At 41.7% G+C, this 15,814-nt stretch overlaps 1 protein-coding gene across 1 annotated transcript in view; it reads right to left on the minus strand.

Moving 5' to 3' along the window:
• Positions 1-3,405: 3,405 nt before the first annotated feature.
• LOC126481849 (F-box/LRR-repeat protein 7-like) overlaps positions 3,406-15,814 on the minus strand; it is a 239,781-nt gene continuing 227,372 nt past the window's right edge. The window contains exon 7 of the mRNA XM_050105809.1: positions 3,406-7,986. Coding sequence (XP_049961766.1) covers positions 7,451-7,986 — 536 coding nt within the window. The 3' untranslated portion in view covers positions 3,406-7,450. The remainder of the gene's footprint in view (positions 7,987-15,814) is intronic.

The raw sequence follows: 15,814 nt of genomic DNA on the forward strand, positions 1-15,814 counted from the left end.
CAAATATAGTAGGCCCAACTTACATTCAAAGTAAATGTCAAGTCTAAGAAATCTGATGTCACAATTACACATCACGTACAAATTTCGTTTACCGTTTCTGTGTGTATTTTCTAGCCACACAGTATTAGGTTGTGAACAAAGCAAACTGTCCGTGGCATGAAAAACGTCTGCATCCCCTCTTAGTACATTCGAACATAGCATCCTTTAGAAACCACTGTTCTAGGGGGACGTTAAATCCTACTACTTTATTGTGCGTAGACGAAGGACTAGTGAATATAAAGCAGTCAACATCACCAACAGGCTATTCGAACACCATAAAAAGACGTCGCTAATACTACAAACAGTACCGATATTCCTGGACTTCGGGAAGGCATTTGATACGGTTCCGCACTTACGTTTAGTGAAAAAAATACGAGCTTACGGAATATCGGACCAGGTTTGTGATTGGATTCAGGATTTCCTAGAAGAAAGAACACAACATGTCATTCTTAACGGTTCAAAATCTGCAGATGTAGAGGTAATTTCGGGAGTACCGCAGGGAAGCGTGATAGGGCCTTTATTGTTTACAATATACATAAATGACTTAGTTGACAACATCGGTAGCTCCGTGAGGCTATTTGCAGATGACACGGTTGTCTACAAGAAAGTAGCAACATCAGAAGACTCGTACGTACTCCAGGAGGACCTGCAGAGGATTAATGCATGGTGCGACAGCTGGCAGCTTTCCCTAAACGTAGATAAATGTAATATAATGCGCATACATAGGGGCAGAAATCCATTCCAGTACGATTATGCCATAGGTGGTAAATCATTGGAAGCGGTAACGACCGTAAAATACTTAGGAGTTACTATCCGGAGCGATCTGAAGTGGAATGATCACATAAAACAAATAGTGGGAAAAGCAGGCGCCAGGTTGAGATTCATAGGAAGAATTCTAAGAAAATGTGACTCATCGACGAAAGAAGTAGCTTACAAAACGCTTGTTCGTCCGATTCTTGAGTATTGCTCATCAGTATGGGACCCTTACCAGGTTGGATTAATAGAAGAGATAGACATGATCCAGCGAAAAGCAGCGCGATTCGTCATGGGGACATTTAGTCAGCGCGAGAGCGTTACGGAGATGCTGAACAAGCTCCAGTGGCGGACACTTCAAGAAAGGCGTTACGCAATACGGAGAGGTTTATTATCGAAATTACGAGAGAGCACATTCCGGGAAGAGATGGGCAACATATTACTACCGCCCACATATATCTCGCGTAATGATCACAACGAAAAGATCCGAGAAATTAGAGCAAATACGGAGACTTACAAGCAGTCGTTCTTTCCACGCACAATTCGTGAATGGAACAGGGAAGGGGGGATCAGATAGTGGTACAATAAGTACCCTCCGCCACACACCGTAAGGTGGCTCGCGGAGTATAGATGTAGATGTAGATGTAGATATAAGCGAATGTACCTTTTTGACGATAACGTTTGAATATAAATTATATGTGACATTTGTACATTGTCGGTAGTTGCCATTTTAGTTTATACCTTATTACTAACGTATTAAAATTGCTTCTGTCTTACTTCTAATGCACTTGCATCATTTGACGGAAACCTGATAGCGACTTGCCACTTGCATCATTTGACGGAAACCTGATAGTGACTTGCCACTAGTTGAAAAGGGTACTGGCAATAGATAGTAATACATCCAGAGGTGCTATTGAAGTACTGTTTTCTAAATATTTGTCTGACTGTGATGTACTGTAGATGATACCTATAAGCTCTCATCTCATTTCTTTTGCCCCAGCCTGAACTCTCCAGTGAATTTTCCTTCTACCTTCTCCATCACTGCAGTGTTCTGATAATCTAGAACTATCATATTTGCATTATCTTTCACATCTTTCATCAGTTCAGTTATTCCTCATATATTCTCACTATCAGCTTATGACTTGAGCATGTAAATCTCTTCAGTGACATTTGGAGTCGACTTAAGTCATCAGAACAATTATATGGTCACTGGGTTGATCACAGTGAATGTTCCTATTACTTGTCTTCTTATTCACACCGCAATATAATTTACTGACAAAATTTCTAGTCTCCTGTTATCATGTGATCAGGAAGCTCTTTTTCTTGATTCCACTTCACTTGGCTTTTTTAGTCTAACTTTGATCTACTCACGTTTTTGAGGGTTTACTTTCTCCCAACAAATTTTGTACTTCCAACATTTCACACTTCATTTTATAGAACGTTAGCATTATTAGTGCTCCTAGTATTCCACTTCTGGACATTCCAACTTATACAAAAGAGAATTCGGTTGCTTTTCAATTTTTTTGCGAATGGAGCAGCTATCGTCAGTGTAACTTATAAGACTGTGCGTCATGTCAGTGCAATTTTGTGTTTCTAGTGTAGTAATCTTCTTTCCTATCCATATCTTCATGTCGCCTTCCTTGGAGCTTTCCCCACCTAAAGACGAGAGGGATCTCTGAAGTTTTGTCTGCAGTGTCTATTCAGTGTACTGAAGGGGATCTTCTGATGCATAGTGGCGTATATTCTGTGAACTACCCCTTTGTCGAACACCTGTATGGTTCTTGAAGCTGTTTGGCAACCCCCATTTAAAAGTGACTTTGATGTGGTATTGGTTGGAGTAGCTTTCTTTAGAAGTTTCTAGTTCAGTAAGAAATAATGCCTGTTCATTGAATCATGGGCCTTCAGGATGCCAATTGAAATAATTTAGGCTGTTTTAAGTACAGCTAGTTCTGTGGTTCTGAACTTCCTAAACTTCGACTGGGATTCATCAATGCAAGAGGCCATGTGTATCTCAATGAGCGAGGTGGCGCAGTGGTTAGACACTGGACTCGCATTCGGAAGGACGACGGTTCAATCCCGCGTGCGGCCATCCTGATTTAGATTTTCCATGATTTCCCTAAATCAGTCCAGGCAAATGCCGGGATGGTTCCTCGGAAAGGGCACGGCCGACTTCCTTCCCCATCCTTCCCTAATCCGATGAGACTGATGACCACATTGACTGGTCTCCTTCCCCCAAACTAACCAACCAACCATGTGTATCTCAATTTGTTTGAATATTGCATTTGAGAGGAACTCCCTATGTTATCAGTAGTACACGAATCCCTCTGTAGGATTAAGGTCTCTTTTTTTGTGTGTTGGTTGAATGAGGGCTGAGTTTCATTTGTATGTATTATTCCTGTTACCCACATGTGTGATTATTTTTTGAAGATTTACAAGAAATTTAGAAGTTATATCTCATAAGGTAACTCCAAGCCATTATATATAATCTTGGACCCTAAAGAAAGGATTATGAAGAAAAAAGTAAGCAATTTATGCTTGATGGGAAAGGAAAATAAAGTAGACTTATAAAATAATGCAAAATGAATAATAAAATTTAAGAGAAAACAATAATAATTAAATAAAAGAAATATTTATTACTTCAAAAGTAAAGCTTGGGGATATTTACAATTTTCCTTCAGTTATATACATTTTAAGTTTCTGCCAGATCCTATACATTTATACATTCTTTAACATGTACATGTTGTTACAAGTATTTATTAAAAATAATTACAAACATATAGTAAAAATAAGTTATATTGCAGGTTTAATATCAGCCTTCACTAGGTTTTTGGTAGTCCTTTTTACAAAAATCTGTCAAAAATAATGTTTATTCTTATTCATCAAACTAGTGTCTTTCAAAGGGAATGTGCCCCACTTTTCCTTAAAGATATGTTGGCCATATTTCCACTGAAATATGCTTCACTAGAGCTGGTTATATGTGAATGTAATTGTACTTCTGGCACTGACACTTTCTCAGGACATCAATTGTCTACCACTGTTACAGTACTGTTGTTTACTTCATCAGTAATTTAAAAAAGTACACTCTATTCCCCATTTAGTGTCATGTAAACAGATAAATACAGAATTAATTTTCTTGCAGAAGTCCTTTAAACATATGTCACAATCTTACTTCATAACCAAGCAAGTATAGGTGTTGATTTAATCCCTTAAGATATTGACAAATTTGTCATTGTAGACTAGCACACCAATCTTACTGTAAACAGTGCAAATGTATTTACTAGAGCATTATCACATGAGAAGCAAAGAGTTTAGACTTGATGGTTAGCTGCTATATAAGGATACAATAATGAAGCAACATTTGAGGCATGCATCCTAGATATAATGCATATGACTTTACTGAGAAGTGTGTTAGAAAACAGATGATTGTAAGGTATGTTCATGTGGAGAAATGAAAGTAAAGAGCTGGTATGAAAAATCTTAATGATAGACATACTATTTTAGAGATTAAGTTTAAATGGTATAATGATGCAAATACTCTATAAATCAACTCAAGTTTATATCTGTCTGAAAGAAATGATTAACAAATTGTTGAAGATAATCCTGTTTCTTTTATTTGGTTTTTGTTCTGGTGGATTTTATGAACATTCAATCAATAATAATAATGGAAATAAGTGATAGCAGAAGCTGTAATGGAAGAAACAACAGGCAGTTCTTTTAAAAAGTCCATATTTCATAAACAGTTAAATTAGTGACTTGACATTGTTTATAATACAGATAAGGACACTGGTCGTACATATTTACCCTTCCACTTCAACAGACATAAGTGTAATTTTTTCTTAATAGTTTCTGTTGTATAGCATTCACAACAAGAAAAAATTATATAAAATATTTTTGAGACACTTGTATTTACATAAATTCAAAGACAAATAATACATGAAAATTGAAGATTATTTCATCAAATGCTGATAAATCCTGCATTTGTTCTTGGGATAAATGAAATGAAAATTTAGTCTGTCTGAGCATAACAAATGTAACTGAATTCAATTTTCATTACATGTAGCATTACTATGATGTGTCAATATATATGCAAAATTCTTTTATCGTAATCTATTTATTTCAGTATGTGGATTTTAAACATTTATTAAATAAATTACATGGAGTAGTATGGTGTAAAGTACCTCTCCATTTACCCAATTGCTGTAAAAAGCTGACAACTACTGAAAAATGGGTAAAATGAAGTAGTTGTTTGATTCTTAATATAAGTCACTGCTGGTGGTCTCAGCATTAACCTACATCTTCTTGATATAGCTAAAGAGAATAAAGAGAATATCAGATATCTTCTATATCAGTTATGGAATCTTTTTCCATTTGAACACACAGTTTCTCAGTACATAAATAATAACAGCATCAATCATAAATCTGTTAGGAGTGAAATAGGTTACGTGTGGCTGCCTAAAACTCAAGAGAATTGTCATTACTGACACAAGAGAAAAATGAAACTTGCTTGATGACGACTTCTGTAGCTGCTTTTCAACAAATTTATATCTCAGTAGGTTTTACTTTGCACAATGACAGAGGAACCAGTCCGGTGATACATTACACTGCCTGCACCAAGCCAGAATTCATTGCATGAATCTGGAATTAATAATCACATATTTCTATGTTTATGGATGTGAGTTGATCCAGGGATTCAATTTTTGTATTTGCTCAACACACTCTGCGCTGCTGAACAGATTCACTACAGATATGAGCTAAATCATTAAAGAATACAATGATTTATAGGTGTGTTACTGAATCATGGAGATTATTTTCACATCATAGTTTGTTAAAATCAGCACATATGTAAAACCTCGTCCTCTATTGACTAAATTACTCAAAAAAACGCCTCAAGGAAAGAAATATGTATGCTGTTAACCACATGCCATCTTATATTTTTGCAGCCTTTGGAAGGCTTTCCAACCCTGATGTTCAAAACCGTTTATTAAAAACTCCCACAAATCTTTTGGAACAAGTGCCATAACAGCAAAGGTATTTCACACACATGTTTATCTTAAATTGACCAGTGTGTTATCACATTCCATTTGAAATCACACTAGAAGCAACTTTGCTCTTTGTGTCAGAAGTGAAAGTGTATTAGCTTTGAACGCTATTAAGTTCAAAGTTATGAAATTGTATGCCTTTTAATACTGTGAAGAAAGGGAGAAGAGTGATAGTTGGCCAATGGACAGTGCTCTTGGTTGTGGTGAAAGTAGAACTCGCTTATGCGTTCAATAAAACAGCTGTTGTACAGTTTCTTATTTTCTTTCCTTGGTTTCAACGATTATTGGCTGAATTTAACTGTATTTTTAAATAACTGGATGCATAAGAACCCAGAAACAACGCGCATGATGATGATTCGAATTATTCATAGCATTTGCAATAAATGTAGTCACGATGCCTGCAAGTCCAGTGTCAGTCGCATTATTAATAACAGTGCGCCACCACAACATGGCAATGTACAGAATGTAGACAATTGTTAAATTTTGGTCACTGCAGATATGTTTCTTCCACGTCAGCTTCCCTGAATAATGATGTTCATCAGATCAGTTGATATATTTAGCCCCTTTCCTCATATGCTATATTCAGCAACATGTCTGTCAGGTTCAAAATCTGTTTTGTTCACTTGCAGTATACTTCCGGAACAGAGAACTCTTTTGAGGATGCTGTAGTTTCACAAAGCACCAAATTCAACCAGTGCCAGAGTACTCAGCTTTTTTTCCTTCCTTTTTTTTTAGTGTCTCAGTTTTACAAATGATAATGCTTATCCAAACGAAATCAATAAATTCACTATTGAAGCTCCTTCCTCGTCCTAACAACTGTTTGCTACTCAATGAGCAGCTGAGTTGACAGGGCTCACTCAAAGTCATAATCCTCTGACGGTGATCTCTACCTACCATACTGACAGTGTAAGATTGTCCTGTTGATCTGCGTGTGAATGTAGTGATGGACGTCTTAGAATAAGTCTAAATTTATCACATTATGTAATAGTGCTAGGACAAAGTTGTTGGCTGAAAGACTCCATCACTGACGCATTGTAACCAAACGACAGGAGTTTCTCGAGGGTGTCACTGACAATAGCTCATGCTGATGTACACTTAGTGGACCAGACCACAGTTGAGAATGGGGTGGTGTGCTCGATGAAGGGCGTCTGCAATACTTCTTTACATCTTTGGAACTTTTTACTGTAATTCTCAAGGTTATCACAGCATTTGATGGGAGGTAGGCTAATGATGTAAGATGCTTGCCATTCTGCCACTAATAGGTATTGCCCAAGTGACAGGTGATGTATTGGGACAATTCATGGAGCAGTTCTTCAAGGGAGTCCTAGAGAGTCGCCAGCGCTGAAGTAAATCCATTGCAGCAGAGTGCAGTGCTGAAGAATTCCAGATTGATGTACTCGATTATGCAGTGTGCTTGCAGTAATTTTGATGGTGTGTGTACTTCTTACAAGGTTATCACAGTACTTGATGGTGACAGGAGAGAGTTTTAGTCTGGTTGCTCTTTATTTTGGCACAGACACCTAGTGCCCAAATGGGAGGTGACGTTCAGGGCCAACTATTAGAACAGCTCCTCGAGTCCTTGACAGTCACCCATGCTGTCCAATGGACGAGACCGCGATTCAGAAGAACCCGGGGTTGGTGTGCTCGATGATGCAGCGCTTGCAGTACTTCTTGACGGCGCGGTAGCCCTCGATGGAGATCTGGCAGTCCTGGATGTTGAGCTGCTGGAGGCCCCGGCAGTAGTAGGCGACGCACTGGACGCCGCGGTCCGTGACCAGGTCGCAGCTGCGCAGGCTGAGCTTCTTGAGGTTGGGGCAGCTCTCGGCTAGCGCGCGCAGCCCCGCGTCGCTGACGTCGCACTTGCCGATGTCGAGGGCGCGCAGGCGCGGGCACGAGCGCGCCAGCACGGCGATCGCGTCGTCGCTGACGGCCTCGCAGCCGCGCGCGTTCAGGTAGCGCAGCTTGTAGCAGCGGCGCGCCACCACCTTGAGCCCGGCGTCCGACACCTGATCGCACTTGGCCACCGACAAGTAGCGCAGCGTCGCGCCCAGCTTGGCCAGCTCGTACAGCCCGAAGTCCGTCACCTGCGTGCAGTCCGACACGCTCAGCTCTCGCAGCATCGAGCAGAAGCTCGGCACGTACTTGATGCCCGCGTCTGTAACAAACCAACAGGACAACGTTCCAATTAGCACTTGGACCTACTGCGGGCTGGTGGCTGTGGAAATGGATTATCTGCGAAGAAGTGTCACAACATCAAGATTCTCAACTACATCCCTACACCGTATTACGTACTGAGCAAGAACAGACTCCGTTTACTAACATAAATACACGTACACACTGTAGGCTTTCAGATTTTGTCTGTAATATATCGTACCAGAAACAAATTAAAAATATTCTTGATCTGTGTGATAAAAGTGGCCAAGGTTGTGTCCCAATTATTTAAATCCACCTCTGCAAGAACAAAAACGTGTGCTTTTTATCATACCCGTTTGCTTTTATTCACTTAAAACAACTAAGCACCAACACACAGTAAAGGACTTCTTAAAGACCATAGAATTATTGGAAAGAGAACACTATCGAAAAACATCGAACACGTAAAACAGAAAAAGAAAATCTTTGCCTGCCCATTTCTCTCTCTCTCTCTCTCTCTCTCTCTCTCTCTCTCTCCCCCTCTCCCTCCCCCCCCCCCATCTCGTTCACTCGTCCTCCCATTTTATCTCTACACCCCTCCAACCCACTGTTCCTTCCCCTAGTTTATGTTCACTGTTCACTGCCTTCAACTAATCTTTGTCACCACCAGCATCAACCATTCTCCAGTTAGATCAGTAACTCCAAACACTACTCCTTCGTGCAACCCATATAGATTGTGCAACAGAATTAAGAGATCACCTATTTGAAATCTCCACAATTGCCGTATGTTGCGACGCACGAGTTTGAAACTTGGCTCAAAGGTCCCTACAGACTTCCTGTGTAAAGGTGCAAAAACACGGTGCCCTTGCGACGTCACACTCGGGCTTGGCATGCTTCAAACAACAAGATGTCGACACAGGCGAAGAAAACACCAAAGCTCGAAAGTTCATGTGAGTGGTAAGTTGGGTCAGTGATGTCTCATTGGCACCAAATTTCATCACAATTCTGCCCAACGCCACCGTGGCCGGGTTACACGATGAAGAGGTCGTTAGAGTCCGTCTTACCCACGCTGGGTATCGCTGGTTCTGAATTCCATCGTCCAGACGTCAAAAGAAGGGGTGAAATGTGCATGAGAGGAGCTGCGACGACCTTCTCATGGTAGCATTGAGCAGACTTGTGGCGAAATTTGGTGGCAGTGCGACATCATTAATCCCCTATACAGATCACATGAACTTCTGAGCTGAGGCCTTTTTTCGCATGTGTCAACACTTTGCTGTTTGAAGAGTCGAAGAGCCCGAGGGAAGTCACGGAGCTCAACGCTTTCACACCATTCCAGAGGTAGGTCGTAGGCACCTTTCCACCAAATTTCAAACTTATGTGTCGGAATGGGAGATAATTACGGGTTTCTAAAAAGTAATCTTTTAATTTCGTTGCGCAGTGTACATAAATACAAACATACAACAAATCACAGATTAAAAGAACGTTTTCTTGTTTTTGGATTAAGTGAAAACCAGAAGCAGCAAGTAAGTTTTCAACAATACACAAAACATACAGACACGTTTTTAACTAGGAGAACGGAAGCAAAGATAAGTGGTGCAATATTGTATCGTCAAGAAGTGTGTAATGCTGCACGCTAAACTGAAATAAGGCCAAAATCTATCAGTGCGAAACGCAAGAATATGCATGCATGCAAAATTCCCAGATGTAAGAGGAAATTAGGCAGATATGCAGCAAGTAAAAATGAAGTTCAATATGTTTTTGAACGCACGTTGCTAGACTACAAAGCAAAAAAAATTATAAACCTGTATCGTTCTATATCATTGTCGATGTTTTAAATAAATAAAATGAATCGCGAGGAATAAACTAACCATATTTAGTACCTATAAAGACTGCTTTGAAATACACTTAATAATTTAAAATAGCTCGGACGCTGCTCGGACGACGTCTAGAGAGGCCCAGAATTCGCTCTCAGCAAATAGTTTACTTCTTGCTCTCACAAAGATCATTTTTTGCGACATTTGAATTCTTATATCAGTTACTTCCCAATATCTTTACTGTTTCTCTAGCGGACAATAACAAATTCTGTTTCAGCTGAACTGAAATCTGCGGAAATACAATCCAAGAAGCAAAAATGGTTTTGCAAGTAGACTTTTCCTCCTCGTCCTGGTTCAGACTGGAATCTGTCATGCCGTACCCTGTAGGGGCGTCATCCTATTACTGAAGAAGCAGAATTAGGGGAGTTAGAGATTAACAGGCCTTTGGGGCTATCACTAAGACTAACTAATTTTGTTGATATAAACTAACTAGTGGTTATATGTGAGTTTCGGTGTTGCATGAGGGGTACTAAGTAGACAGTAACGACGAGCTGGTATAGAGGTACTGTCTATAATTATTGCTGATCGCAATGACGATGAATTCAGAATTTTCGCCAAGATGACTTTCCCCGTTATTAAGAGCGTCCTACATGCCGTTTGAACGGTGCATGACCACACCAGAGAGATGACACAGAAGTAGTTCTCCCCGTTAGAGATCAGTGTTTTACAACCCAAATCAAGTAAGCAACTTGCCCAAAACTGTGCAAATGGGCATTTTAGATTGGCTATGAAAAGTAAAGCCCTCGCGCAGTCGGCCGTATTCTCTGAAACCGCAACTGTTGACTAAACCCCACAGTAAGAAATTTGTGGTAAGGTCTTATGGGACCAAACTGCTGAGGTCATCGGTCCCTAAGCTTACGCACTACTTAATCTAACTTAAACTGACTTACGCTAAGGACAACACACACACCAATGCCTGACGGAGGACTCGTACCTCCGACCGGGGGAGCCGCGGGGACCGTGACAAGATGCCCTAGACCGCGCGGCTACCCCGCGCGGCCCACATTAAGAGCTCTGCCTCACTGAATCCAGTTTCTTCTGCCACCTAGGCGCGCTTCCGAGCTTGGTACAGTCTCAGAGCACATACTCCTGCTGTTTAGGTGCCATGTGTGACGTTGCAGCTGAGTGCTAAAGGCACCAGAACGGCCGATAATAGATTGTCAGTTAGCCGAAGAAACAGTTAATAATCTCGTTGCCATTCAGTTACAACAATTACAGCATCAGAAATTACGATGGCAACTCATAATTACGATTAATACCCCCATGCCGCCGCTGAGGTAATCTTCCACTTGCTACTGCCTCGTGCCATCATTACTGTCTCTCTGGTTCGTCCTAAATTACGTGTTCTCTTTCTTTATTTGTGTCCTCTGATTAGTTATGTGGGTACTTTTGTTTGACTGATGGAGCGTTGTCCACTGGTCAAGTAATAACTTGCCAGTATCCAGCCTCTTTTTTACCTATACCAGAGCCTTTTTATGCTGTTCAGTCCATAGGTTCGTTCATACTAGATCAGTAATTTAGTCAAGTAGGAAGTGGTTTAACAGCTCTACTTGACAGCTAAACTTCAAGTAAGCAAGTGCGCGTTCTACAAGATTTAGTTGGCAGTCAAGTGTTGGTTGTTGTCGATGATTCGGAAGTGAGAGTTCGCAGCAATGGTTATACTGTAAGAGGTGAAAGAAGAGACTGAAATTGTAAGGAAGAGAATGAAAAAGTGGGCACGAAAATTAACTGGCCGAAGAGATTAGCAGGCCGCATCAAATGTGCTTCTGAACGAACTCGCAAATAAAACCTAGTGTAGTGATATTCACCTAAGGCAAGAGGTACCTGCAGAAAGTAAACTGCAGGCAGTGTTGTACGTTCTTGTTGCTAGGTGTAGTTTAAGGATCCTGACACGTCTGTTTCGACTAGATATGTCAACTAATCTACTTTTCCTGGAACTGCGGTATTCCCATCGTCTTTTTCAGTACAGAGGACGTTTCACATTCCAGCAGCCTTCCTTCTCCACGTAAAGAGAAACAAACTGAATCGTTGTATCGTCACTTCAACGAACCATGATTCTGATCCACAGTAAACAGATGAATGAAAAGAGAGAACGGAACGACGACAGATGATAAAGTGCGCCACTAAACAGACAGTGCTTACACGTACCCAGTGGCGCGCCAGTGGTAGAAGTGAGCTGAACTGGGGAAAGCTGCTCGACCAGCTACTATTCAGCTTACTGGATCGGGCCTTTTTTACTTTCCAGCTTTGCTAAACAATATTGTTCAGACACATATAATTACTAAATTACTCGTCACTTGACTAAATTATTGACCTAGTTGAATGTGTTTTTTTGTTTATTCATTTGAGAGAGTTTAGGTCGGTATACATATTTAACAGTGTCTGTGGTCGACTATTTGTCAAGCAGATTTGTGCTACTCCCTTTTCTTCTTAAGCTGTCATTGTGATTATGAAGACAACGTCGAATCACGCCTGTAGTTGCAGAACGAACTCAGTGGTTTAGGATCGGTCAGGGCAGGGAGGAGTGTAGTGGGTGCTCGTTCCCAAATCACGTAGCTGGGAACGATTTTTCACCTTTTCACAAATTATGTACTCTGGTGCAAAAGTATTTAAAAGTACCCGTCTTATTAAGAACGAAGCTGAAAATCCCAAAGAGCACTAAGGAAATTAGCAACATACTTCTTTAGTCACTATCGCTGCAAATTACCTCATTAACAACATTCAACGATTGGAAGTTCTTGTTAGCTGGTTGGAAAGTAGCGTTGTTCAGTGCCAAAACGGGTGACAAGTAGTTATATACTATATTTAATAAAGCATCTAGTTAAGCAGGCAGGAAAAAAACATTGGTCACACCCGTAGATACGCAGACTGGTCGCTTTGTAGTGCTATGGGTGGTGTGCAACTGGTACCAGACATGTGACCGTTCAGCCTCATCACAGTGAAGCGGTTTGTGTGTGTCAGGCTCAGCCTGTTGTACTGAAGAATTGCAGTAAGATGTGGAGGCGTCAGGGAGTTACAGTGACCTCATTATTAATGGAGTTTCCTGGTTTGTTACGAGTATCAACGCGGACTGTCCAACGTATCGACAAGGAATGGTGTACCACTCGTAACCATGTAACAAAGTTAAAAAAATCGCAGCCATAAAAGGATCCTATGCAACAGGGACCGAGACGCTTCTCAGGACTTGTCAGTGCCATTAGTTGTCAAACCCGACAGGAATTGCTATCAGTGAGTGCACGTCCATCTCAACCAGTTACCGAGAGGATCCTTCAAAACGAATTCCATGCGGTGGTTATTTGTAATCGGGATCCTCGAAAAGACCATTACCCAAAGCGGCAAATGAATATGAGGGTTTGGCGTCATCGGCCGGGAGGCCCCTTGCGGGGTAAGTCCGGCCGCCTTGGTGAGGTCTTATTACATTCGACGCCACACTGGCGACCTGCGCTCCGGATGGGGATGAAACGATGGTGAAGACAACACCCAGTGCCTGAGCGGAGAAAATCCACGACCCAGCCGGGAATCTAATGCGGGTTCGTAGGAGGGCAATGCGTCACACTGACCACTCAGCTATCGGGGCAGCCTACAGCGGCAAATAAAGCTGCATGTCTTCAGTGGGCGAAACTACACAGAAACTGGACACTACCCGACTGGAAGCGTATAATGTGGTCCCTCACGTCACGATTTTCCCCAGTCTCTTGATGCAAGGCGTCGAATGCACTGCCCATTGAGGTGTTTCATAGGCAATGTGTAGAGGGCCAAGTTCAGGAATGAGACGGTTATGCGGCGTTTCGGCTGTATTTCTCGTATCAAAACTTGTGCCCAGTTATTCAAGGTCATTCTTCGTGATCAGGTGTTGTCCTTCCCCCTATACATTCACTATGAGTCTTCTCCTTTCCTCTATACATTCACGATGAGTATTCTGTGGACACTACAGGGTGACAACAGCCGTGTTCACAGGACTACAAGCATAATATAGCGGCTGGAAGAAGACTCGAGGGACATTATTGCACCTCGACTGGGCCGCTAAATCGTCCGATATTTGTCCCATTGAAAATATCTTGGTCTATCTGGAACAGCAGGTGAAATGTAACATTCCTGAAGTTTATGGGGTCCCGGGTTCGATTCCCGGCCGGGTTGGGGATTTTCTCTGCCCGGGGACTGGGTGTTTGTGTTGTCCTCAACATTTCATCATCATCATCATCACCATTCTTGATAGTGGCTACATAGGACTGCGAAAAAATTGGACTGTATAAAAGTAGGGACTTTGTAAGGCCGCTGATGACCGCGCAGTTGGGCGCCCACAAACCAATCATCATCATTCCTGAAGTTCGGTAGCTCTAGGAAATGTAATCTTCTAGCAGTGGCTTTGGCTGGATACAGCACGGCTGAAGAAACTTGCGGACTCTCCTCCTGAAGGAATCGAGGCGACTGTAAAGCCGACAGGCGGTGTTACGCGATGTTTTTCTCGTGTCTCCTGCTGTACTTGTAACTGTAATGGGAGGTAGCGTTGCTCACGTCCGTAGGTTTAACCTTAAAATACCCTACACGTGCCTCCTGGGTGGTGCTAATTGAGAAACAGTGATTACAGGCAGCCAGACTATCCATAGGATCTCCTAGCAATGACATATCAACTAAATAGCAGAAACAGTTCTTTTCAGAGCTCATTAACAAGAAACATTGGACCAACTATCAGACTCCTTCAACTGAATATCGAAAGCATTAGCAGGGCAATGTGTGACTACCTGTCAAAATTTTTGCTGGACAACAATATCGATGTCGTCGCCATTCATGAAACTCGTGTTTCCAGCGAAGAAATATTCCGAAGCCGAGGTCGAATTCCTGGATATTCTGTACTTGGTGTAACTTGCCACGAGGTGTATGGAATTGCTACGTATATCCGTAACAACATAAATGAAGCTTCGCTGATTTCTGTAAGTGTGGAGGCAGATATACATACAGTTGCCATACAATTGCACGGCATTTCTATTACAAATGTTTACAAACCACCCAAAACAACATGGCCCGATTTTGTCCTACACACAGCAGAACATCCTGCAATTTACATAGGAGACTTCAATAGTCACCATGAACTTTGGAAATACTCTCAAAATGATGAAAATGGGAGCATGCTTGCAGAATGGATCGAAGAGAATAATCTTCATCTAGTGTTTGATGCCAAAGATCAACGCACTTTCTGGTCAGGTGCTTGGGACAAGGATTCAAATCCTGACTTATGCTTTGTTAGCTGCAACGAAACTGGCTTTCCCATCAACACCACAAGGAAAGTGATAGATGCCTTTCCTCACAGCCAACACAGACCTGTAATAATACAAATTGGCTGCACTGTTCCTGTCATACGATCAACTCCGCATGCTCGATGGAATTTCCAGAAAGCCGACTGGATGAAGTTTTCAACGGAACTGGATAAGACCATTCGATGGATACCTCCATCACATAATAACTATCAACGCTTCATTGGTTCAGTAACAGCAACAGCTAAAAAGTGTATGCCAAGAGGATACCGAAAAGAATATGTTCCAGGATGGAATGAGGAAAGTGAAACACTGTACCAATACTTCCAGCAAAGTGGTGACCCAGAGATAGCTACGGAACTATTGTTCAGCTTGGACATGTCTCGGAGGCAGAAATGGGCAGAAACAGTCTAAACTATGGACTTTACCCACTCGAGCAGGAAAGCATGGAGTCTTCTGAGAAAACTGGGAGGTAGTGCACCAGCATGCAGAAAAAATTCCGAAGTAACACCAGACCAAATTGCTTCCCACATCATTACCACCTCAAGAGTACCTCCTGACAAGAAACATACAAGACATATCAGGCGACAGCTTCGTGACCTTAAAAAGAAAAAAAAATGGCTCTGAGCACTATGGGACTCAACTGCTGTGGTCATTAGTCCCCTAGAACTTAGAACTACTTAAACCTAACTAACCTAAGGACATCACACACATCCATGCCCGAGGC

This window comes from Schistocerca serialis, chromosome 5, assembly GCF_023864345.2.
Source record: "Schistocerca serialis cubense isolate TAMUIC-IGC-003099 chromosome 5, iqSchSeri2.2, whole genome shotgun sequence".
NCBI lineage: Eukaryota > Metazoa > Arthropoda > Insecta > Orthoptera > Acrididae > Schistocerca > Schistocerca serialis.